At 42.3% G+C, this 25,820-nt stretch overlaps 1 protein-coding gene across 1 annotated transcript; it reads right to left on the bottom strand.

The window, feature by feature from the left end:
• Nucleotides 1-4,072: 4,072 nt before the first annotated feature.
• Nucleotides 4,073-25,820, bottom strand: LOC125707215 (uncharacterized protein K02A2.6-like). The gene is made up of 3 exons (XM_048974201.1): nucleotides 25,755-25,820; nucleotides 5,732-7,510; nucleotides 4,073-4,129 (listed from the first exon to the last, which is right to left on the bottom strand). The coding sequence occupies exons 1-3, from the start codon at nucleotides 25,818-25,820 to the stop codon at nucleotides 4,073-4,075; spliced, it is 1,902 nt and encodes a 633-aa protein (XP_048830158.1).

Here is a 25,820-nt window from a genome sequence, read left to right on the forward strand (position 1 = left end):
GCCTTATAAATTGGAGGATGACCTCAAGTGTCCTTCAAAAAGAAAGGGAAACATTAAGTAGTGTGAAGTGCACTGCTAGGACAATTTACAACAGGCTCCTACGTAGAAGCAGGGCAGAAGACCCATAAAGCAAGGGAGAAGCCCTTCATCAATGAGATGCACGGAAGAGCCAGACTGGAATTTGCAAAAAAAAATGTATTTTCACACAGGCGCATATCCATAAATTGAGAAATGAGTGAAACTGTGTTTAGGTAACTTGTATTTCTATGATTCATATAGTATTTAATAGCATATGCCCTTAACTATAACAAATTATTAAAGTAATATTGTATTAATGTTTTCTATTAGGACTATGCCGGTTTATGTTGATGGAGTTCACTTCAAATTAAGCACACAACATTTACCATGTTTCTAGGAAATTTCCAAATTCTAGTTTGCCAGTAAATCTAAATGTATGATTTTTTTCATTTTAAAGATGTAATATTTCCAAACAAAAAGCTAATAATTTAATATTTGGTAACCATTAAAAATACATGGACTCTATAAAATCTTATGTGTAGTAACACAACCGTAAAACTGAAGCATTCAGTATTAATTATGTTTTTACCTTTTTCATAGAGTTCTGGTTCATACGTTTCCGCTCAGGGACATGCATATTTGCATATGTTATGTGTTTGAATTTTTGCAACACCAGGATATTGTGTCCGTGTAGCCAGGAACCATACTGGTTTTCACCCATTGCGCATCTCTCCATTTTGAAAAATTGCCCTTTCTTTATTTCCTATATATTCTGCATGCCCATCATAATGCATACTCATTACTCAACTATTTATAAAACAAAACAAATGAATAAAAAATACAAAAAAGCTATTGCAATGCAGAATAGAATAGGGCTGCACAATTCTGGGTAAAATATGAATCAGTTTTTTTCAATCAAATTCAAGATCATGTTTTTGTGTCAGTTCTTGAGCAATAAATTTCTTTCTTTTTTCTTCTTTTTACTTTACATTACATATTGCCTTTAAGGAAATGGAACAACCAATAAGTAGAAATGCATTATACAGCGCCCTTCAGAATTTTTGACAGCCCCTGTAAAGATTTGTAAAAAGGGTTAAAAAAATCCACCATTTGGTAAAGTAGTTTCATATCACACTGAAAAAACCTAGAAAAATCAAACTTTCCCTTAAATAAATTTATTGAAAGAAAAACAAATCTGTAGTGATCTTGTGTCAGGTGAGCGAGCATGGAGCTGGGAATCAGGATCGGGCAGACAGAAATCCAAAACACAGGGTTTATTCAGGCAAATTCACATGCAAACCAAAACTACATCAATGACCGGACTGGGGAAACAGACTTGAACACAGACTAAATACACAAGATTGAAGGCAGGAAACGCAGAACAGCTGGTGAACTTAGGGATTCCACACAGGGTTAATAAGCATCTCTTGACAGAACCCCTCCCCCAACGACACGCACTCCGGGCACACCTCAGGCGGCGGACGAGACAGGACCGGGGACATAGGACCTGGAAAACAAATGTACTGTAAAACCCATCAACGGGACACCAGGAACAGACCAGACATGTCGAACAGGCATAGGGGAAGCAACCAAGACAACACCTGACACAAGACGGGAAACGCTGACAGGCAGACCAGGAAGGGAGACACAGGGAAAACACTAGCACGAGGGACAAAAGGACCAGAAGTAAATGGAGGAACTACAGGAGGACGAGGAGCCGAGACAGGAGGGACAGATGGATATGAGGAGCACAGGAGGGACAAAACAGGGAGGCCAAACGGGAAAGTCTGGGGGATAATGGGGAGCCTGAGGGAGCCACAGTGGGTGATGGGTGGTAGCCGGAGGGGCCGCAGGCAACCAGGAGGCAGGAGCAGGAGGGGGCCACAAAGGGGGCGAGGAGACCCAAACCCTGCGAAGGTGTCCCCTCCCCTTTCAGGACACCACCAGGTGGGCATCTGGCCGGGATCGCGCTGGAGCAAAAGTGGAGGGGTCAGTCCCCTAGAGGGGTCCAGTGAGGCCATCAGGGAGATGCCTGAGGGGTCCCATTCTAGGTCCCCCTCTCCCTCCAGCAAAGAAAGAAGAGCTGTGACCTCCGGCGTGGGCTGAGCCGAGGCCAGAGCAATCGGAGGAGGTGGCGGTGCAGCAAGTGCCTCAGGTGGTGCTGTGCGCTGTGCCATAGCAGGAGCCTCAGGTGGAGGCAAAGGGGCCTTGGGCGTAGCAGCAGGAGCTGTGGGCGCAGCCCGGACCTTGGGCGGAGCAGGCACCTCCGGGACGGGCACAGCAGGGGCCACAGGCAGAGCAGGAGACAGGGGCACAGCAGGGGCCTCAGGCGGAGCAGAAGGCATGGGTGCAGCAAGGACCTCGGGTGGAGCAGGAGGCGGAGGCAGCGCTGGGACCTCGGGCAGAGCCGGGACAGGTGGTGCAGACACCTCAGGAACGAGCGGAGCCAGGACCTCATGCACGAGCTGAGCAGGCGCCGCAGGAATGGGCAGGTCAGGTACGGACAGAACAGGCAGGTCAGGCAAGACAGGAACAGGCAGATTAGGAACCGAGGGCGACGGAGCCTCGACCGCCGGTGCAGGAACCACAAGGGATGGAGCAGGGGACTGCACCCCAGCTGTGGGTGTCATCTTCCTGGTGATTTTGGGGACCTTCGGGATGGCATCCCCAACTAGCCTGGCCCCTTCATAAGCTAGGCGCGTTCTCCGGAAGGGTTAGGCTGCCGGCGCTGGCAAGCGAGGAACAGCTGTGGTGGCTGTATGCAGACGAGCATCAGGCGGCTGCAGGGAAGTGGTGGCAATGTCTGGTGCTAATGCCGCCTGGCTCAGAATTAGGAGGGGCTCCTTCCAATACCGGGCAGGGGAAGCAATGGAGTCCAGGGTAGCCCCCAGTAAGATCCCCGGCGTGTCTTCCTGCTTCCAGGTACCCTGCCGTCTCTGCCTTTTCCCAGTCCTCAACGAAACCGGGGATGCTTCGGGCAGCAGACTATGAGGTAGTCCGCTGTCGATGGCTACCTGCCGCATCATTAATCCAGCTGACTTTTTTCTCTGAGCCGCCAGAGGTTTTTACGTGCTTCGTCTGTCAAGTGCATATCGCCGGGCAGGAACATCTCCTTCAGTACCTCCCTGTTCTGGTTGGCTAAAGCCCGAGCCGCTGGATTGTCCCGGACTTCGGGCTGATGTGGTGATTGGAAGAAGACTCGGCACTGGCTTGTCATCACCTCCCTATTCTCCAGTTATTTCTAAAATCTTATTATTGGGACAGTCTGACTTGGAACTTAACCATCTCTCCTACTTGACTATCCCTGCCGGCCCCTGGAGGATGGGCTCCCCCTTTGAGTCTGGACCCTCCCAAGGTGTCTTCCTTCTTGGGAGTTTTCCTTGCCACTGTCGCCTTTGGCTTACTCACTGGGAGCTTTGGGTTCGGATGCAGTAAAGCGCTTTGAGACAATGTAATGTTGTGATAATGCGCCACACAAAAATAAATTTGTTTGTTTGTTGTTTGTTTGTTTGTTGTATGTAACCAGTATAAAAACTCGTTGGTGAGGTCAAAGTATTCAGCCTCACTGATCCGAGGGGTCTTCTTTTGGAGTCCGGTCATTCTGTACTGATCGCGTGTCAGGCGAGCAAGCAGGGAGCGGGGAATCAGGATCGGGCAGACGTAAATCCAAAATGCACGGTTTATTCAGGCAAATACACATGCAATTGACTATGTCAATGACCGGACTGGGGAAACAGACTTAAACGTGGACTAAATACACAAGACTGAAGGCAGGAAACACAGAACTGGTGAACATAGGGATTCCACACAGGGTTAATGAGGGGATGTGGCATACACGAGGATTGTACGAGCAGGTCATGACAAAATCCTTCATTAAGAAATCATTATTTTCAACAAAAATACATGTGCCAGGATTATTGGCACCCCTGCTTTTAATACTTTGTAGAACTCAGCACTGAGTCTTCTCCTATAATATTTTATAAGGTTGGAAAATAGCAAGCAGGACATCTGAGTCCATTGCTCTTTACAGAATCTCTCCAGATCATCTAGGGTCCTAACCCATCTCTTGTGCACTCTTCTCTTCAGCTTCAATGGGGTTCCGGTCAGGAAACTGAGATGGCCAAGGCAGAAACTTGATTATACGGTCAGCTAACCATTTTTGCGTTGATTTGGACATGTGCTTAGGATCACTGCTGGAAGATCCAATGACAGCCCAGCTTTTGTTTCCTGGCAGAGACAGTCAAATTTTGGTTTTAAATGTCCTGGCATTTCATGGAGTCCATAATGCCATGTACCATAACGAGGTTTCCAGTGCCTTTGGAGGAAAAACAGACCCACTGTGATGATCGCGGGCAGAAGGACAGGCAGGAAGCGGGGAAGGATGAGGCAGGTATGCAGGATGCAGGATATGAGAGTTTATTGGGGAAGACAGGGCAGACAGCGACAAACATCATCAATGACAGACCTGGGGAATACCGACTTAGACGTGGACTAAATACGCAAGACAAGCCAAAATAACAGGAAACACCTGGGCACAATTGGGGAAGCACACGTGGATGATCGGGCGGCGTGGCACACACGAGGACTGGATGTGCAGGTCATGGCACTCACAACATCACAGAACCTCCACCATATTTTGCATTTGGGATAAGTTTAATTTCATTATAGCCATCCTTCTTTTTACGTCAAACCCACTCCATATTTGTTTCATCAAACCATTGAATATGGTTCCAGTCAAAGTTGTAGTAATGTTTCGCAAACTCCAGGTGGTTACATCTGTGGTTAACTGACAAATAAAAGCTATTTCTGGCATATATTCCAAATAATCTGTTAGCATGGATGTTTTTCAGAGATGTTTTACGAAAGATTTTACTTGTCTTGTAATTCACCAACAGTCATCCTTGGGGATTGTTTTTGCCTCTCTTATGATCCTCCTCACTGTATGTGGGGGAAAGATAAACTTGGGTCCTCTTCCAGGCAGATTTGTAACAGTTCCAGTTGTTGTCCACTTTTTTATTATTGCCTTAACAGTAGAAATGGGCATTTTAAGGCGAGTACCTATTGTTTAATACCCATTCCCTGACTTATGAAGGTCAACATACTTCTCCCTCATTTGGTTTGTATATTCTCTTGTCTTTCCCATGTTGATGGATGAAAAAGGGAATTTGGGCTTTGTGTCACCTCATGTTCATATCCCTATTAACCAGAAAGTCATGGATTACAGCTTGAAGGTTCCTATTCACGCCACTGAACTCAACTCAAAGATGTAGAATTTACATGGGAACCATGCTTCAGTTACACTGTGTTCACTATATGTAGTATTCTTTCATCTTTCATCATCACATTCCATCATCTACTACATTCCTCCCCCCTTAAGCTAACATATCCCCCTTAACAGTTTTTTTTTTTTTTTTTTTTTTATTATTATTTTTTTTTTTATAAAGATATATGAACATATAAAACAGAATAAAAACTAGACATCACAATACTGAACCGTACCACCACCTTAGGTTAACCAAGACAAACACAATTGTAGTTAACAATCATAGTCCTTCAAATAACTAGGTTTAGTCACAGTCCTTTGTGACCGTCTGGCCGGCGTAACTGATTTATTCGGTGGTGCCTCCATTGCTGTCCCTTGGGTTGGAATGTTTGCCGCCGCTGCTTCCATGTTGTGTTCAAGATGTTCTTCTGGAAGACATCCATTCCCCACTGTAGCCGGATTCCCAGAGCATGTCACTGTTTCAGCTGGTGGCGTAGGCCCGACCGGTGGTTCTGTAACTCTAGGAGCTATGACGTCTCTGACTTCCGGTCTAGCCAGTACCTGGTCTACATGTCTACGCACAATGCTGCCATCGCCCAACATGACTCTGTAAGACACTGGACCAGTGACTTTCACAATAAAACCTGGTATCCACTTTGGTCCATGACTGAAATTCCTTATAAGTACTGCATCCCCCCCTTCAAAACTTCTCTCTGATCTTTGCTTGTCATGATGTCTCTTTTGTACACCCTGCTTCCGATGTATCTTAGTTCTAAGGTCAGGATGCACTAAGTCTAGTGTGGATCGTAATCTCCTGCCTTGTAACAGTTCAGCAGGTGATAACCCCGTGGTGGAGTGAGGGGTAATGCGGTAATTAAACAACACTCTAGATATTTTGGTAGTGATGTTCCCTTCACCTGCCTTCCTCATCAATGACTTAAATGTTTGGACAGCCCTCTCCGCACAGCCGTTCGAAGAAGCATGGTAAGGTGCCGAGGTGATGTGATCAATACCGTTCTTCTTCGTGAATTCCTTGAATTCTGCACTCAGAAAACATGAGCCATTATCTGACACAATCATCTCGGGTAATCCCTGAGCGCTGAAACTCTTCCGTAGACATTCAATCGTATTGACTGCTGTTGCTGAGGTAACCACGTATGCATCCATCCATTTGGAATGGGCATCCACCACAATCAAAAACATATGACCCATAAAAGGTCCAGCATAATCTATGTGTAACCTCTGCCATGGTTTACTTGGCCACTCCCAAGGATGGAGAGGTGCGGGGGCTGGCAAGTTGCTATGTTCTTGGCAAGTGCTACAACCTTTCACTACTGCTTCAATATCAACATCTAACTTTGGCCACCAGAAGTAGCTTCTTGCTAATGCTTTCATTCTGGTGATACCTGGATGTCCATAATGCAGTTGACGTAGCAATGGTACTACCACCCGTGATCCCCACAATACACAACCATCTTGCACACTTAACTCCGATTTCCTCACAACATAGGGCTGGAGAACAGGGTCTGAGTTACTAGGTGGCCACCCCTGCAGGACGAACTGAACCACTCTGGACAGCACTGGGTCTTTGCGTGTCCACTGACACACTTCCTCTGCTACCACCAGTGCTACCTCCTCCATCAACAACACTCGATCCTCTTGCTCTCCCTTTTCTGATAGCTGAGGCAGAGGAAGTCGGCTCAGAGTGTCAGCGTTGCCGTGGTCTTTCCCAGGTTTATACACTATCTCGTACTCATATGCTCTCAAGGTCACCGCCCATCGTTGAATACGAGGAGATGCCATTTGAGGCACTGCCTTCATCTCATTGAAGAGAGACAGTAGAGGTTTATGGTCTGTGCAAATTACAAACTTCCTTCCATATAAATATTTATGGAAGCGCTGAATGCCGAACATTACTGCCAGACCTTCCTTGTCTAGTTGTGAGTAATTGGCTTCCGCTGATGTAAGCGTCCGCGACATGAAACCGATGGGTCTCTCCTGCCCATCTGACATGCGATGTGATAGCACAGCCCCCACTCCATAAGGTGATGCATCACACGACAGAATTAGTGGTTTCTGGCTGTCGTAATGCACTAACACATCCGACGACTGCATGAGTCTTTTAGACTCTTCAAAAGCTCTCTCTTGCTCCTCTGTCCATTCCCATTTGCTGTCTTTCCTTAACAGTTTGGAGGTATATCCAACTTTATCTCGAGAACACGTTGTCACCTAATGAATACACTTTTTAACAGCCATAGATTCACTCACCCGTGTTTACCTTTGCTCAATATATTAATATTGCCCCCTACAGTCTGGGCTGATTCTTAATATAACATTCCATCATCCACTTCGCTATAATTTCCAGGGGTGCCAATAATCATGGCACATGTGTTTTTGTTTAAGATAATTATTTCTTGGAATAAATTTATGTCAATGAAAGGTTGGATTTTTCTCAATTTTTCAGTGTGACATGAAGCTGCTTCACCAAAAGATGGATTTTTTTCTAACCCTTTTTACAAATCTTTACAAGGGATGCCAATAATTGTGGAGGGTGCTGTATATCAGTTAATAGGTATGTAACAATGAATCGCGAATCGGTTAAAAATCGATGTAAATGTATGACAATTTAAACCAGCTGATGTGGAAAATGAATTGCTACTTTAGTATTTCATATTACTTCAACAGAAAAACTGGTGTAATATTACATTTGATTTCATAACGTCAGTTCAGTGTTAGATGTCACTGCGTATTCACATCGATGTTGTACGGCAGTTTTTGGTTTTGACCGAATGCGAGATGGCGAGCAAATTTGAAATTGAAGACACACTGCCGGGTGGTGCGGTGGTTAACGCCACTGCATCACAGCAAGCAGGGCTTGGTTTCAGTCTTGGGTCCTTTCTGTGTAGAGTTCGCACACTCTCCCCGTTTTGGCCGGAGGTTCCAGTTTCCTCCCACGATCCAAAAGCGTGCAGGATTGGTTGATTGGGGAGTCTAACTTGGCTCTGTGTGAGTGTATGCGCCCTGCGGTGTGTTGGCGACTGCCTGGGGTTGGTTCCCATCTGCGCCCATTGTTCCATGATAGGCTCCGGTCCCTGTCCATGACCCCAGTTAGGATAAAGCAGCTTCAGAAAATGGATGGATGGACACACCGCCCGATCTTAAATCAGCAGTGTGGCAGCATTTTAGCTGTCCGGTAATCACAGACTAAAATGGCGAGAAAAGCACAGACAAGACAAAAACTGTGTGCAAACATTGTAAACAACTGATAACATACATGCTTCAGCATGTTCACTGGCACCACAGTGAGCTGAGCAAAGATTATTAAAAGGTCAAACCATGCTAAAAAGCTGCACATGCATGTCTTAGTTTATTTATTTAAAGATTTTTTTTATTTACTTATTTTGATGTGGGATTTTTAAAAACAGTATTTTATTTATATATATATATATATATATATATATATATATATTTATAAATTTCAGTTGCACTGTTAAGAAGAGGACATATTTTGAAATATTTTTGAATAAATTTGTCTGCAGCTTATTCTGCTAAAAAAAAATCTTGAGAAAATCGTATCTGTCACACCCAGCTTGTACGATCCTCGTGTGTGCCACGTCCCCCTGATTATCCACGTGTGCTTCCCTGATTGTACCCAGCTGTACCCTGTTGTTTGGTCTATTTCAGTCCGTGTCTTACCTTAGTGCCTTGTCCGTCATTGATGTTAGTAGATGTCCGTGCTCCTGTTCTGTCCTGCCTGTCCCGCTCCTTTTAATAAAACCCTAGTTTACCCTGAATTCCGCCTGTCTGCCTGCCCGTTCGCCTCACCCGTTTTCACGGATCGTGACAGTATCGTGAACTCAGAATTGTATCGAATCATGAGTTGAGTGTATTGTTACATCCCTATCAGTTAACATACCAAAACTGTCAAATGAAATTTAAACTTAATCAAGATTCAAAGTTAGCAGCACCAGAGCTACTGAAATAATGGTGATGATTCTATTGGATGATCATGCATTTTCCATATTGGCAGACAAGATTTTAGTTGGCTCATTTATGACTTATATGAGATCTAAAAGTACTGGCCCGTGAAATTTTTTATAACTCATTATTAAATCTGGCCTGTAGATCAATCCTTGTTTTCCATGGAATATAAAATCATTCCTTTAATCTATGCCAGCAAGCTCAGCAAATTTCACTGCTTTTTTTTGTGGTGCAAACCCCTGATGATGAAATTTATGCTTTTCACCCTGCATGTGGCCCAAAATCGAAAATTAAAAAGTGAAGAATGACTGTAAAATTGCAAATCCGTGTGTGGAGAAGTATGAACCAGCCATAAGTAACATATTTTTATTCAATGCATACTTGATATATTCCAATACCAACTCTCAAAACTTAATATTACATAGATATGGACTAATGCTGGAAAAAATCAGTAGAGATTCTGGTCCATGCTGGCATTGTATGATTGCTGCAGATTTGTCAGTTACGCATTTATGCCACAAAAATCCCAAAGGTACTCCATTGGATTGTGGACTGTGACAGGGGTGGCAACTTAAATACACAAGGCAGATTGAGATTCATGCTGTTTACACCAATTTCTGACCCTAGATCTGCATGTCACAGCAAAAATTGAGCTTCATGATGTCATATTGGGCTGCTGCATGATGGCTGACTAGATATTTGTATGAATAAGCAGGGATATAAGTGTTTCTAATAAAGTGTTCAGAGAGTGCATGAATCCGGTCTCCAGATTATATTTGACTACATGGGTGTGTCTATATACATATTACATATACGTGTATAGCCAATGCAGTAAAACCTCAGATTGCAAGCAACTTGGTTTGCGAGTATTTTGAAAGTCTGTAAAATTCCATTTCAAAAATTTTTCTGCTGTGAAGTCTTGCTCCATATAATACATTTGGCAGACAACTTAGAATTTTCATTGCAAATCAAACTGGGCGGCATGGTGGTGCAGTGGTTAGCACTGTTGCCTCACACCTCTGGGACCCGGGTTTGAGTCTCTGCCTGGGTCACGTGTGTGCGGAGTTTGCATGTTCTCCCCATGTCCTCATGGGGTTTCCTCCAGGTACTCTGGTTTCCCCCCACAGTCCAAAAACATGCTGAGGCTAATTGGAGTTGCTAAATTGCCCGTAGGTGTGCGTGTGTGAGTGAATGGTGTGTGAGTGTGCACTGCGATGGGCTGGCCCCCATCCTGGGTTGTTCCCTGCCTCATGCCCATTGCTTCCGGGATAGGCTCCGGACCCCCCGCGATGGATGGATGTAAATCAAACTGAAACATGAAAAACATACTGTTGACATATGAAACAGACTTTTTTATTGTTAAGTTTTTAATATTAACTTAGCAGAAAGTATTCATTACAAATCATGCTCACACATACCTCTGCTGACACAGGTCTATGATAGACCTATAAGGTATAACCGATTTTAGCACATGACATATTTAACTGTGTCAGCACTGTCAGAGACAGGATGGATAAATAAAAGGATCTTTATACTTTTGTCTGTAGTGGCTTCTGATGCAATTCAAGAACCTGATAAAGACTCCATTAGTAGTGGGCATTTTAAATGGCTGTTTAAGGCATGAAACTTTTACTGCTTGAAAGAAACCCCATAAATATAGCATTTTCAAAACACACCCTTTTTACATTCTTGTTTTTATTAAGCTGATATATAATATTTGCATATAGAGAGACATATGTTTTTGGGGGCCTTATTATGCTATCCATTGCCAGTATATTGTAGTAACAAATAATAAGTAATGAAAAGATTTTCTAATAAAAATACATTTAAATTGACAAATTAACAATAAATGAACAATGAATTATATACAATGAATATAGTATTGCAAGTAAAATAAAATAATTGATTGGTATCAGACAGCTTCAGTGTTAGAAATACATTATGCACTGTTCATGAAGTATACATTTCAAAATGGACTAATAGCTATGAGCCATGTATGTCTAAGAAGGCTTTGTAGCGGCTTCTGTAGTGTTACACTCCGATTTATTTTATGTATTGTATTGACTGGCAGGCATGAAACAATTTTTATGTTTGAGGTAGATGTTCAAGAATAAATAGCATATAATTGGTTAAATTATAATTATTAAATCCTCTAACACAGAAGGTTTACAATTGACATTAGAAAACAAAATGATGAAAAAATGTCATTAAAATACATTATATTCTAGACACTTTCATACACAACCAGGGATAAGTTGTAGTTGGGTTATATTTTTAAACATCACACTTGATTATTGATAGTGAATATACTGTAGTAGTAAATTAAAGTGAATGTGATGACCTGTATAGAGGTGAAGTCTACCTATAATAACAAGGTTATTAGGGCAAACCTGTGAACAGGAATTAAGTGAAAATCATGAGTGTTGCAATGAAATTCATGTTTAAATGTAATTTTTAAATAGTATACAAATTATCACCTTTTGGTTTTGGTGTGTCTGTGACCATCCATCCATCCATCCATCCATCCATCCATCCATCTATCTATCCAGATAGATAGATAGAGCGCAAAATAAGTGTTTATCTGTGCTTTGCATCCCACAGAGAATTTATAGACATCTTGTAGAAACAAACAGGCATTACGCTTCACATGAACTATATAGAAACAAAGCTGTTGTTTCTGGGAATCAGGCATTACTCAGGAGGCTTATTGGGCCAGGCTGGCTATGTTGTTCCTAACCCTGGGAATGAAAAATTGTGGAACTGGTGTGAAAGGCAGCCAGGACGTATGGTCCGTGTGAATAAGGGACACATTGAACGTCCCAGCCTTTTCTCATTATCTTCAATCACATTCTTTCCTTGGCAGAGCCAGCCACTGAGGAGCTCATTACCAATATGTATGTGAGGACCCTGTTGTGGTTAGAATGCCTCAGCTGGTCAGGTAGAGATTGTAGCCTTTCGTCAAATCCATACAATACCCAGCAGACCGCAATGAAACTGCAGTCCATTCAAAAAGACGGCAGGTGTCATTTCCTCTGGATAGACATGTTCCCCACCCCACACAAAACACTGAGCAACAAGGAAATGGAACAAAACCCACTGGATAATAGGAAATGAATTGTTTGTCTCTTTTTGCCATTTGTCATTATATAAACGTATATAAAAAATCATAATTTATTTAAAATTACTTTTATCTTTAATTATGGTATGAAATGTGTGTGTTTGTGTGTGTGTCTGCGTATACACACACGTGTATATATACACACACACACACCCACGCACACAAACATATATACATATATTTTTATTTATTAGGTAATTAGATAGTCAGCTAACATGCAATTTTCAAAATTGACATTGAATGCAGACAAAATGGGCTGGGATAAGGATCTGAGTGACTTTCACATGGGCCAGATCATTATGGGTCAGGCTTGCGGATGCTTCCAGTCAGCTGTGTTGAGTAACTACTGTTAATGGTTCTAGGAAGGGAAAACAATGAACCACCGACAGGTTTTTGGAGGCCAGGACTTGTTGATGCAGGATGTTAGTGAAAGTTATCACATCTAGTACAAACCAACAGAAGGGCTATTGTGCCACAAATGGAAGATACCTTTAATTGTAATCAAGGAAGTAATGTGCCACAACATACAGGGCATCGAACCTGGTTGTGTAGCCACAGGCCAGTTAGACTGCCCATGCTAACCCCTGTCCACTGCCAAAAGTGCCTAGAATGGGCTTGCAAGTGTCAGAACTGGATCTTGGAGCAATGGAAGAAAACTGCCTCATCTGGTGAGTACCATTTTCTGTGGCATCTTGCGGACAGATGGGTATGTATCGAGCATCTGTAGGATGTGTTGGTCTGACAGGTCTAATCCATGGCTACATAGCCCTGTGCACAGCAGGGCTACACACACAGTGTCATGACATATTACTCCCATCATCATTAAAACTATTTGCTTCACATAGCAGTGGTCATAATGCTTGAGCTCTTTGGTGTGTATATATAGCCATGAAATATATAAGTCATTTAATCTGGAGACAGTCACATTTGTTTTCAAACAGGAACATCTGTGATTGTGTTACCCAGAATTGGCATATAGCCAGGGCAATTATAGGGAGGGAACACCAGCTGTGTATCCATCTACATCTCAATCTTCAATAGTTAGTCAAGGTACAATTCTCTTTGGTCTGCACAGCCCCTCCTCATGCCCTTTGTGAGATGATGAAGAGCACTAATTGACAGGTAATCACAGCCCTTCTTTCCAGTCGCACTCTGTTCAACCACTTCCCTCCATTGACCCAGTTCTCCCACCTCCATCTGCTATCAGTACTCTGGGATGTATTCTTACTTCAAGACAAAGGTTGCAAAATATTGCATATTTCTCACTATACAGGACAAAAAGATACATACTATTATATCCATTTTGGAATGCATAATAATCTGCACTTCTGCAAGGTACCTGCATAAAAATAAACTAGAAAAGAGGCTGTCAACAGCAATGTATTGCTCGAACAGTCCCATCACCCCTCCACCCACCTTATCCATACTCGTCTCACACTCTCCAACTGCACAATTTGTATAAGTACTGGATGGATCAACTGGCTTTGTGAAAGTTAATAAATGTGCTTTTACCAGAATGCTATGAGTCCTATTAGTGACACATAACTCTGAAACTACAGCAATGAATTTATTGCACATTCCACATTCATGCCAATTTGCACAGTCATACCCCTTGGGATCACAGTTTTCCACACTGTCCAGTCCAAAAATGTCCATCTATCTGCTGTAGGCAGGTGTTCAATGAGCGTCCCCTTGGCTTGGTCCAGCCACTTCGGTCCTCAGCAATTAGAAATGCACCATGTGGCTATAGTGCTGTAACTGATGCTCCTTTGCAATACAGGTAATGTGCCTTATTCATAACTCTGAGAGCAGCTGCTCATTCAACAGAAAGTCAAACCAGCAGTACTCAAGGATTTTCCAAAGAGACACAGCACCAAACGAGTCCAGTCTTCATTTCAGGTCACTGGATAGCGTCCATGTCTTACAGCCATACAGCAAGACAAGGAGCACCAGCACCCTAAAGACCTTTTCCCTCTTAGAAAGATGTTGGGAGCACCACATACCCCCTCCCAGTGACCTCAAGACATCAAGCTTGTTTGGGGAGAACTTAACTAATAAGTTGTTAAAATCTTATCTAGCTCTGATTTAAAGGAACCCAGGGTTTTAGCTTGCACTACACAAACAGGAAGACTATTCCATACTCTACCTACACGCTGTTTAAAGAAGTGCTTTCTCAAATTCATTTTAAAATGTTCATCCGCTAATTTCCACTTATGGCCATGAGTTCTAGTATTTAAACTAATACTGAAATAGCCATTTGGCTGAACAGCATCCAGACCTGTTAGAATCTTATATACCTGAATCATCTCCCCTTTAGTCTCCTTTGCTCAAGGCTACACAGATTCAGCTCAGCTAACTTCTGCTCATAACACATTCCTCTAAGACAGGAATCATTCTTGATGCCCTATGTTGCACCCTTTCCAAGGCAACAATGTCCTTTTTAAGGTATGGTGAACAAACCTGCACACAATATTCTAAATGGGGTCTTATCAAATTACTGTATAATCGTAGCATCACCTCCTTTGACTTAAACTCCACACACCTAGAGATGTAACCCAACATCCTTTTGGCCTTTTTTTATTGCTTCCCCACACTGGCGAGAGTGGGACATGGAAGCATCAACATACACACCAAGGTCTTTCTCATAATAAGCTACCTTTATTTCAGTGGAACCCATAAAGTATCTGTACTTTATATTTCTGCTCCCTGCATGGATTACCTTACATTTATCTATGCTAAATTTCATCTGCCAGGTATCAGCCCAGTCACTAATTAAATCAAGATCCCGTTGTAGCCTCAGTGCTGCTATATCAGTATCTGCTATACCACCCACCTAGGCAAATTTAACCAGTTTACTGTATGTATTGGTGTCAATATTATTCATGCAAATTAGGAACAATAATGGTCCTAAAATTCATCCCTACAAGCCCTGTGGTACCCCACTATGAACGCAGGCCCACTCTGACATTGTTTCTCTAATAACCACTCGCTGCTTCCTGTCTGTTAACCAATTTTAGATCCAAGCTGCTACAGTTCCTAAAATTCCTGCAGCTTTGAGCTTAAGCAAGGGGCATTTGTGGGGGACATCAAAAGGCCTTCTGGAAATCATAGGCCTTTTTGTGACCAATTTCTCATTTAGCTTCCTCAAAGAACTCAAATAAATTAGTTAAACAGGATCTGCCTCTCCTAAATCCATGTTGGCTATCCCTCAGAATGTTATTTAAATCCAGGTAATCTACCATTTTCACTTGGATTATAGCTTCCATTACTTTTCCTGATTGGCCTATAGTTTGCTGGCTTACTTCTATCACCTTTTTTGAATATGGGTGTTATATTAGCATGCTTCCAATCAGAAGGTACCACACCAGCAGATAAAGATTTCTGGAATAGTAAAGTTAAAGGTTGGCTAATAATATCCCTCATTTCTTTTAAAACTAGGTAAGATGCCATCAGGGCCTTGTTGTTTATTGATTTTGAGCTTAGTATTAATGATGCATCCTAGTTTGCTAGCTCAAACTAACTAACATCTGAAGTATGACTGTTTCCCAAAACCATTGTACGTTGTTAGTACCAGAGTAGTTGAACCACTATAGTTTGAACTACAATGGTCCCAGTGGTATTTAGTCTAACTCCCACAGTGGGAAGCATACAAAAACTGACAAACTTTGCAATATTATTTCTAAATACAACAAGAATAATATTTAAAACTTTTAAAAAACAGCAATAGCATCATAATAGTATGATATGCTTCTTGTAGTGAAAAAAACAAATAACTTTTCATTTCATTTTCTTTCACACTAAAAACACAAATTCCTGCTCAGATGTTGCTTACAGTGTGCTAGAGGCTCAGTGAGATAGAGGAGTGTGTAACGCCCAACCATGATAGATGCAATTTCTTCACACATGTGTTCCAACTAGCCAACCCAGGCCATGCAGACCACCTAACGAGTGTCAAAAATGTTGTTACAGCTCATCACCAACTATGTCACAAAAACACTGCAGGTAACATGCTACCAATTTCATCACGTGATGTTTAAATTTCTAATTTGTTTTTTTTTCCTCCTTGTTGGTTACTTTGAGTGTTGCACAGTTTGGCTTTGATACAGCCATGTCCACATTCCTTGACTTGACATTACAATAAAAATTGACTCCATCCATCTACCTTGATACTTGTATTGTTTTTAGAACAATAGCTCATCCAACAGATAAGGCTGAACCTTTGCTACTGAGTGATTTCAGTAGGCAACATTTTATGAACTTCTTTAATGATAAAATTACAAACATTAGAGTTCAAACATGTTCCAATGGCTCACAATTAACTTCAATGCAAACGGATCATGAACACACCCTTAATGATTTTGAATTAATTAATGAACACAACCTGAAGACTATTATAATTAAGATCAAACCAACTGCTTTTCCACTGGACCCAATCCCCACAAAACTTCCCTAAAGAATCCCTGGGAGTTTTGGCAAGACCTATGACTGCCATACTAAATGTGTCCCAGTTATCAGGTGATGTCCCTGACCAACTTAAAATGGCAGTAATCAGGCCACTACTGAACAAGCCAAGTTTGGATCCACGTGAGCTCAGCAATTACAGACCTATCTGAAACGTACCATTTTTTTTAAAGTTCTGGAGAAGATACCTGCTGCTCAACTTCACTCATACTTATGAGACGCAACATACCGGATTGTTTCCAGTCAGGCTTCCGCCCAGGACACAATACTGAAACTGCCTTGACTAAAGCCGTAGATCATATTTTGACTGGTTAACTAACAGGAAGCAGCGAGTAGTTTTTAGAGGCACAATGTCACAGTGGGCCGGCGTTCATAGTGGGGTATCGCAGGGTTCAATTTTAGGATCACTATTGTTCCTAATTTACATTAATGATATTGACACCAATACATACAGTAAACTGGTTAAATTTTCAGACGACACCAAGGTGGGTGATGTAGCAGATACTGATCTAGCAGCAGAGAGGTTACAATGAGATCTGGATTTAATTAGCGACTGGGCTGATACCTGGTAGATGAAATTTAACATACATAAATATAACGTAATCCATGCAGGGAGCATAAATATAAAGTACAGATATTTTATAGGTTCCACTGAAATAAAGGTAGCTCATTACGAGAAAGATCTCGGTGTATATGTTGATGCTTCCATGTCCCACTCCTGCCAGTGTGGGGAAGCAATAAAAAAGGCCAATAGAATGTTGGGTTTCATCTCTTGGTGTGTGGAGTTAAAGTCAAGAGAAGTAATGCCTCCTTTAAATCGGAGCTAGGTAAGATTTTAACAACTCTGAGTTATTAGTTAATTTCTCCCCCAACAAGCTTGATGGGAAAATGGCCTCCTCTCGTTTTTTAATTTCTTGTGTTATTATGTAACAGTGGCAACTGATGCTGACAGTGTGACTGTGCTAATGCTTCTGGACCTTAGTGCAGCTTTTGTCATGGTTGATCATCCTGTTCTATTACAAAGACTTAAATTTAAGATCGGGTTCATTGTCAGTGTCATTGGGCAAATATGGAGTACCACAGGGATCAGTGCTTGGTCCTTTATTGTTTTTTCTCCACATGCTGCCATTAGGAAACATGATGAGAAAATATAATGTTAACTGTCACTCCTATGCTGATGATACCCAAATATACATTTCAGTTACATCTAACAACACCACATCTATTGTCACCTTAGCTAATTGCTTTAATGAAGTTAAAACCTGGATGGCTGAAAAATTCTTATCATATGTTCAGAAATCTGAGGTTCTGTTGTTTGGAGGCAGGTTTCCAGATTGGGATTTTATAATCTCTGCACTCCACTCCAAAAGGCTGCAGTATCGAAGGAGTGCTTCCTACAGCTATGCCAAATAACCAAACTGCAATGATTTCTTACTATTCAAGATAGACAAATTGGTACATGCCTTTGTATAGGTTAGACTACTGTAATGGCTGTTATGTGGGAGCACACACTGTATACTAAATACCTTGCAGCATATTCAGAATGAGGCAACTTGAATTGTCACCAGGAGCAGGAAGTTGCACATAACCCCTCTTCTTAGTTCCCTGCATTGGCTTCCTGTTTAGAGATTACTTTTTACATATAAGAAGTTCTCCTACTTTCATATAAGGCACTTAAAAGTCTAGCTCCTGCATACCTGACTTAATTAATTCAAGTTTACAAGCTGTGTGGTCCACTCAGTTCACAGAATGCAGATTTCCTTGTCGTTCCACACATAAATAAAGTGAGAGTGGGCAGTAAAGCATTCTACTATGGAGTCCCTACATTGTGGCATGGTTTAGCAACCTATGTTCGGGATGCCGATTCAGTCTCGGTCTTTAAATCTCGACAGAAGACTTTTATTTCAGTTTAGCTTACCTGCAACCTAACACAACATAACTAAGGCTGTTGGTGCTGCTGTACAAGTCTTTTTATGTACTATGCTTGTCCATTTATGCGTCATATTGAGATTGTGCACATGCATGTGTTAATATGCACCACTTGAGGCTATCATCCAAAAGTAGCGTCAAGATACTTTTTAACTTCATCTCATGAGGTCCACTAGACATAACTTTTCCTTAAGTGCAACTGTCCAGCTTTTAGCTGCACTGTGTTCTTACTACTCAAGCAACTTTTTTGAGGTGCTGGAAGATGGCCTTGGTCTCAGCATGACAACCGTTAGCAGAGCTGTGACAGCTGTCACCCAGGTGCTGTTACAGCTTGCTCAGAGGATGACCTTTCCAGCCACAGCAGAGGAGATCACCAGAGCTAACCAAGTCTTCCACGCCACTACCAGCATTAGTAGTCATTAGTGCAGTGTTTTTGAACCTTGGGGTCACGACCTCACATGGGGTTACCTGGAATTCAAATGGATTCAAAAACCAGAGAAACAGACACCAAAAAGACAGAGAAAACATGACGAAAGTTTCCTTCAATATGGATTTACTAGCATCATTGAAAGCAATGAAGAAAGACCGAAATGTCTGCTGCATGGAAACGTCCTGTCTGTCGAGAGTATGAAACCCAACAAGTTTAAAAGACACTTTGTGACAACACATAAAGAATATGCTGGCAAACCAAGAACTTTTTTCGAAAAAGAAATATGCCCAGCTCAATAAGCAGAGAGTGTACTTCAAAAAGGCCGTGGCGGTTAATGAGCTGGCACTGAAAGCCTCTTTTGAGGTGAGCTACCTCATTTCTAGGGCTATGAAGTCACATACCATTGCGGAGACGTTAATATTGCCAGCTGCCATCAAAATGGTAAAAACGATGTGCGATGTGGAAGACGGTCAAAAACTGAAGACAATGCCACTGTCTGATAACACACTGAAAAGAATTGATGCTACAGTATCGCTGATGACCAATAGAGCACGCTAACAGAAAAAATTTGCAATTCCCCAGCATATACTCTTCAAATGGATGTTAGCACAGAAGAAAAAAATTCCCATGCTTTTACATTTGTTCGTTTCATGCAGGAGAATGCAATTCACAAGGATATTAATTCGGTTTATCAAGCTGAGAAACGAACTGTTAGCATTTTCCAAGGATGTGAAAAAAACTGATTTTGTGAACCTTCTGTGTGACCGTCAGAAAATGTGCCTCCTTGCATATGTAACGGACATCTTTGGAAAATTAAACGACCTTAACACAAGCATGCAGGGGAAAAACAAGAATGTCATGCAGGTGAGTGATCGTATTGATGGATTCAGGGCGAAACTCGCATACTGGAGAAAAAGCCTTTTAAAGGCAAACTTCACCCCTTTTCCCCAGATGAGTCAGTTTTTAAAAGACAACAGCATCGATAAATGCTCCAAAAAGGAAATGTGCTGCCACCTGAATCGCCTAGAAGAACACTTCGCCACTTATTTCCCAGACATAGATATGTCAAAGTGATCCAATTAAATGTGGTGAGTTGAGAGAGACAATGATACTACACACTGTGGCCAGTTTAAGATGTTACAGTAGCTCTTTTTTTCATAGGCCTAATTCATTGTTTAAGAAATTGTTCAGTATTAATTTTCAGCCTTGTAAAGACAAGCTCGCCTAACTGTACATGTGATCAGGGAAAATAAAATGTGACTTTGTGCACTAATCTTACTACTCTGTATTTGCAACACGGTATAAGAAAATAATCAAAATGGGGTCACAGGCCGAAAAAGGTTTGGAACCACTGCATTAGCATGATCGATGGCACCCTCATACCAATTGCAAAGCCATCCATAAACAAGCCAATTCCTGGAAAGGGTATCCCACTATTAATATAGTCTGCAACCATCACGCTGTAAGGAGCACTCATAATGCATTCATCTTGGCCAACTCTGCTCTCTGCCAGGTGGCAAATGGTGGTGGCTTTGGGAGCTGCTGGCTTCTTGGAGACAGTGGTTACCCTCGGTGCCTCTACCTGCTCACCCCCATCCAGCAAGCCGTCACAGGGGCAGAGGAGAGATTTAACACTACTCACACCAGCACTTCTGTGCCATCATAGGGAGAGCCATATGGCTGTGGAAACAGCATTTCTGGTGACTGAGCAAGTTTGCTAGTAGCCTACAACTGCAACCTACAAAATGCTGTGCTGGGATGGTGGTGGTTACTGCCCTGCTGCACAACATGGCTGTTACAACAAACATCCAGCTGCCTGAAGATGAGGAGGTGTTGGAATCAGAAGCTTAACAAGGTCATGTTAAGGATGATGGAATGCATCCTGCAGGCCTAGAAGTACGATAGCAGTTGTTAGAAAATATGTTTAGCCCCAAATGGCCATACTCTCTTTTTCTCCTTACAACTTTCTTCTTCACTGGCCCTTTTCTTGTTTTCTTTTCCCTCCCCAATCAGTCCTCTAACTCTCAATAGGTAGGGAGTTACATCCTTTCTGGATAGGATTGGTCACAATTGTGGTAATACAGTATGGTGCACAGTGTGAGAACATACAGGTCCTTCTCAAAAAATTAGCATATTGTGAAAAAGTTCATTATTTTCTGTAATGTACTGATAAACATTAAACTTTCATATATTTTAGATTCATTACACACAACTGAAGTAGTTCAAGCCTTTTATTGTTTTAATATTGATGATTTTGGCATACAGCTCATGAAAACCCAAAATTCAGGTCAGGAGAGTTGGCAGGCCAATTGAGCACAGTAATACCATGGTCAGTAAACCATTTACCAGTGGTTTTGGCACTGTGAGCAGGTGCCAGGTCGTGCTGAAAAATGAAATCTTCATCTCCATAAAGCTTTTCAGCAGATGGAAGCATAAAGTGCTCCAAAATTTTGATTTCCGAATGACAGAAGCGCCTGACCTGGGCTACAGAGAAGCAGCACTGGACTGTTGCTCAGTGGTCCAAAGTACTTTTTTCGGATGAAAGCAAATTTTGCATGTCATTCGGAAATCAAGGTGCCAGAGTCTGGAGGAAGACTGGGGAGAGGGAAATGCCAAAATGCCTAAAGTCCAGTGTCAAGTACCCACAGTCAGTGATGGTCTGGGGTGCCATGTCAGCTGCTGGTGTTGGTGGTGTTTTATCAAGGGCAGGGTCAATGCAGCTAGCTATCAGGAGATTTTGGAGCACTTCATGCTTCCATCGGCTGTTTTGTGTCCTGGTGCTCCCTGGAACCTGCGTACACTTGGCTGAGGCCCGTCATCGCCCCCCTGGTGGAATTCCACACCGAACACGTTCGCTCATCTCGCTTCCGCAGAGGAGGGGTGAACCTGAGTAGTCTCCAGCCAGTAAGTCGGACACCCTGGAAGGAGGATGAACCGGATTTCATCAGGATTCCACTAGTGAATGTACGATCGCTTGGGAATAAGACATTTATCCTGAATGACTTCTTCAAAACATACAAGTTGGATCTTTTATGGCTAAGCGCTAGTGAGTTGAGCCCCTTCGCAGAACTTTTACCGCCTGATTGCACATACTTAAACTCACCAAGGACAACTGGATGAGGTGGTGGTTTAGCATCTGTTTTTGAAAAGTGTTTTAAGTGCAAGCAGTTGTTGGAGGCCCAATACTCCAGCTTTGAATTGAATATGTTTGAGTTAGACCCCCCGCAACCGGTCTTATGTGCTGTGATATACTGTTCCCCAAAATATGTCTGGGGTCATGGCCAATTCTTGGAGATTTCAACATTCATGTTTGTTGCCCTTCCAAACCTCTGTCAAAGAACTTTTTTAATCTTACTGATTCTTTTAATCTTGTTCAGTCTGTGACTGGCTCCACTCATATATTGGGGCATCGGTTAGATCTGGTACTATCTTGTGGGCTACCTGTGCAAAACCTAAAGGTCCATGATGCTGTTTTTTCTGACCATATGCCTGTATTATTTGAAATTCCTTTCTATGCTCATGTTGCTAAAGCTTGCGCTTCTGCGTGCCGATGCCGTATTATTAACCCTTCTACTGCTACTCGTTTCTCTGCTGCATTTAAAAGTGCCGCTGAGAGTCAAATTTCTGTTTGTTACGATTCTGAACAATTGACCTCATCTTTTTATTTTACCTGCCATAACATTCTGGAAAGTGTTGCACCTTTTAAAGCACTGCGCCCTAAAATCAAAAAGGAGCCATGTTTGACTGACACTTCTCGCTCAATCATACGAGAGTGTAGGTGGGTAGAACGCAGGTGGAACAAAGATAAGTTACATGTATCTTTTGACATTCTAAAAGAAACTTGGTTTAAATATCAAAAAACTGTTAAATCAGAAAAAAACTAAATATTTTTCTGATATTATTCTACGCAACAGTGATAAACCACGTGTTCTCAATACTATTAACACTGCTCTCAATAATCATCAGCCTGTGGAGTCAGACACCTCCTCAGTGAATAGTGAAAAATTATCTTCTGTCCTGTATGTTGTCCTTTCTGTTTGTGTATTAGGTCGTATTTCCTTGCTTGTCCAGCACTTTGGTCAGCTGTTATTGTTGTTTTTAAAGTGCTTTATAAATAAACGTGACTTGACTTGACAATTTACAGCAGGTGTTTTAAGTTGATAGCCAGACTCACTGCTCAGGTCAGAAGACAAGAGCAGTGCAGCAACGGCAGCAGTGATCTGATTGAACCTTCTGAATCTTTTTCAAGGCTTGCACCATATTACCTTGCTCCTGTAGTACCAGCCCTCCACAGAGGGGACAGAACTGGGTTGAGAGTTCCAAGGAAATAGAAATGGTTGGTACCTCAGGATACACTGGAAGGGAGTCATGGATGTCACCCGATGGGTTCATTCACCGAGGCATTCCTGGCATACTTTACCTAGTCTGAAGGGTTGGTGTTGCACAGAAGTCGAAAGGTTTTAGCAGCCTCTTGATTTGTCTACTCCATCATACTATTGTACTGCAAGTGGTAACTGGAAGAAAGACTTAGGGATACATTGAGGTGAAAGCAGAATGTTTTGAATGCATTGGTGATAAACTGGGGTCCAAGGTCAGAAACTATGTCCTCCAGAACACTGTAATAACAGAACACACACATGAAAAGAGCATCAACCAATTCTGTTCAAAAACAAAACTCAGTGATTGACAATGGTTAGGATTATGGTGCACGCTTGAGAGATGGAGAGATCAGTTGAAAGCTAGGTGCAACCAGGAACGAGTGGGAGTCGGTAGGAGTTGCAACAAACATACATGTTGACAGACACATTTACTTTGGTTTACAAATTTATCTTATGCTTGCAATTTTAATAATAGATCATTTCAAAACAAATTTTGTTGTCTATGACGAATTCCTCTACCATGTGAACTTGAAATCCATCAATACATCAATCCGAAATCCAGGGTGAGTAAAACAATGTGTCCAGTTTTGAACCAATATGGGACATGCTGTATATTTTGGACAGTGCAATCTATCCCCACCCCCCAACAAATTTTATCATCGTCGAAGTCGGGGGAAGTCCTCCTTTGTTTCGTAACATCACATGTGGTAACCTGAGGAACAATTGCAAACAAAAGCTCGAGGTTGCCTGCAGCCCCTCTTCCATCTCTTGTCCGCTGGGGTTCCCTCGGGCTCCCTGTTTCCCCCGTCCTTTGCCTTCCTGCTGCCTGTTTTTGTGCCCCGTGTTTCTGCTCCTCGGCCCTCTGGTCCTCCGTTGTTCACTCCTGATCCCTTTGTTCCTCCAGTTGGTGTTCCCCCTGTGTCTCCATTCTTGGTGTCCCTGTACTTGTCTGCATTCCACGTCCTTTGTCAAATGTTGTCCTCATTGCTTCCGTTGTGCCTGTTCTGTGTGTCCGTCCTGTTCCCAGTGTCCCGTTAATGGTCTTGTTTTGTTTTCCAGGTCTCCTATCCCCGGTCCTGTCTCTTCGTTCCGCATGGGACGCACCCGAAGTGCATAGACAAAGGGTATAAAGGGTACTCTTAAATACAGACAAAATATATTGAAGAAACAGATGATGCCATAGCCACCACCCTCCATCTGGTTCTTACCCACCTGGACAATGAAGACACTTACCTTCTAATGCTGTTCAAAGACTTTCAACACAAAAATTCCACAGCAGCTGATTGTGAAACTGAGCCTTCTTGGCTTGAATACTTGTGTTTGCAATTGGATCCTGGACTTCCTGACTGAGAGTCCTCAGTCAGTCCGGATGGGGAGCAGCACTTCCAGCACCATCACACTGAGCACTGGAGCCCCCCAGGGCTGTGAGCCGAGTCCACTACTGTTAACTCTGATGACGCATGATTGTGCAGCAATCCACAGTTCAAATCACATCATCAAGTTTGCTAATGACATAACTTTGGTGGATCTCATCAGTAAAAATGATAAGTCAGTATACAGAGAGGAAGTACAATGACTATCTTACTGTTGCCAACAACCTGCCTCTGAATGTAGACAAAATAAAAGATGTTGTTGTTGACTTAAAAAGAACACAAATTGACCGCAAGGGAACTCAGTTCTTTTTGTGTTCAAAATGCGAGTTCATTTGAAAGGGGACTCTTTCTGGTTTACTTCAGCTCAGATGGGGCCTCAGTCCTTTTTCTGTTCATACTTCAAGTTCTTCAAGAGCTCTCAGACCTTTCCTACTTTGAACTCTTGGTAGTTTTCACTTCAAACAAGATAACTGTTGCAATACTTGTCATCATGTGGTGGGTCTTGAAAATAGCCCACAGTCACGACAAACTGATCAGGCAATATCTGATGCTCCTAGTTATACTTTGGACACCGCAACTTTTACCTGGAAGGTATGTATTGCATATTTGCAGAACTATCTAAGTCTTATACAACCACTATCAGCATCCTTATTAATTAAATTAACAGAAGTATAAAAACTATACTCCAAACATGACCTCATGTTGGCCTTGTTCCTTTTGTCAAGTAGGCATAATGATTTAAGTTTACTTAAATAGGTCTCGTATCTGGTGGGAGAGCACAAGTGCCTAGACTGACACTGACTGGCGTCGGAATTTCAGAGTGGGGAGGGACGCATTCCTCTTCCTCTGCCAGCAGCTGAGACCTCAT

Source organism: Brienomyrus brachyistius, chromosome 14 (assembly GCF_023856365.1).
Source record: "Brienomyrus brachyistius isolate T26 chromosome 14, BBRACH_0.4, whole genome shotgun sequence".
Classification (NCBI taxonomy): domain Eukaryota; kingdom Metazoa; phylum Chordata; class Actinopteri; order Osteoglossiformes; family Mormyridae; genus Brienomyrus; species Brienomyrus brachyistius.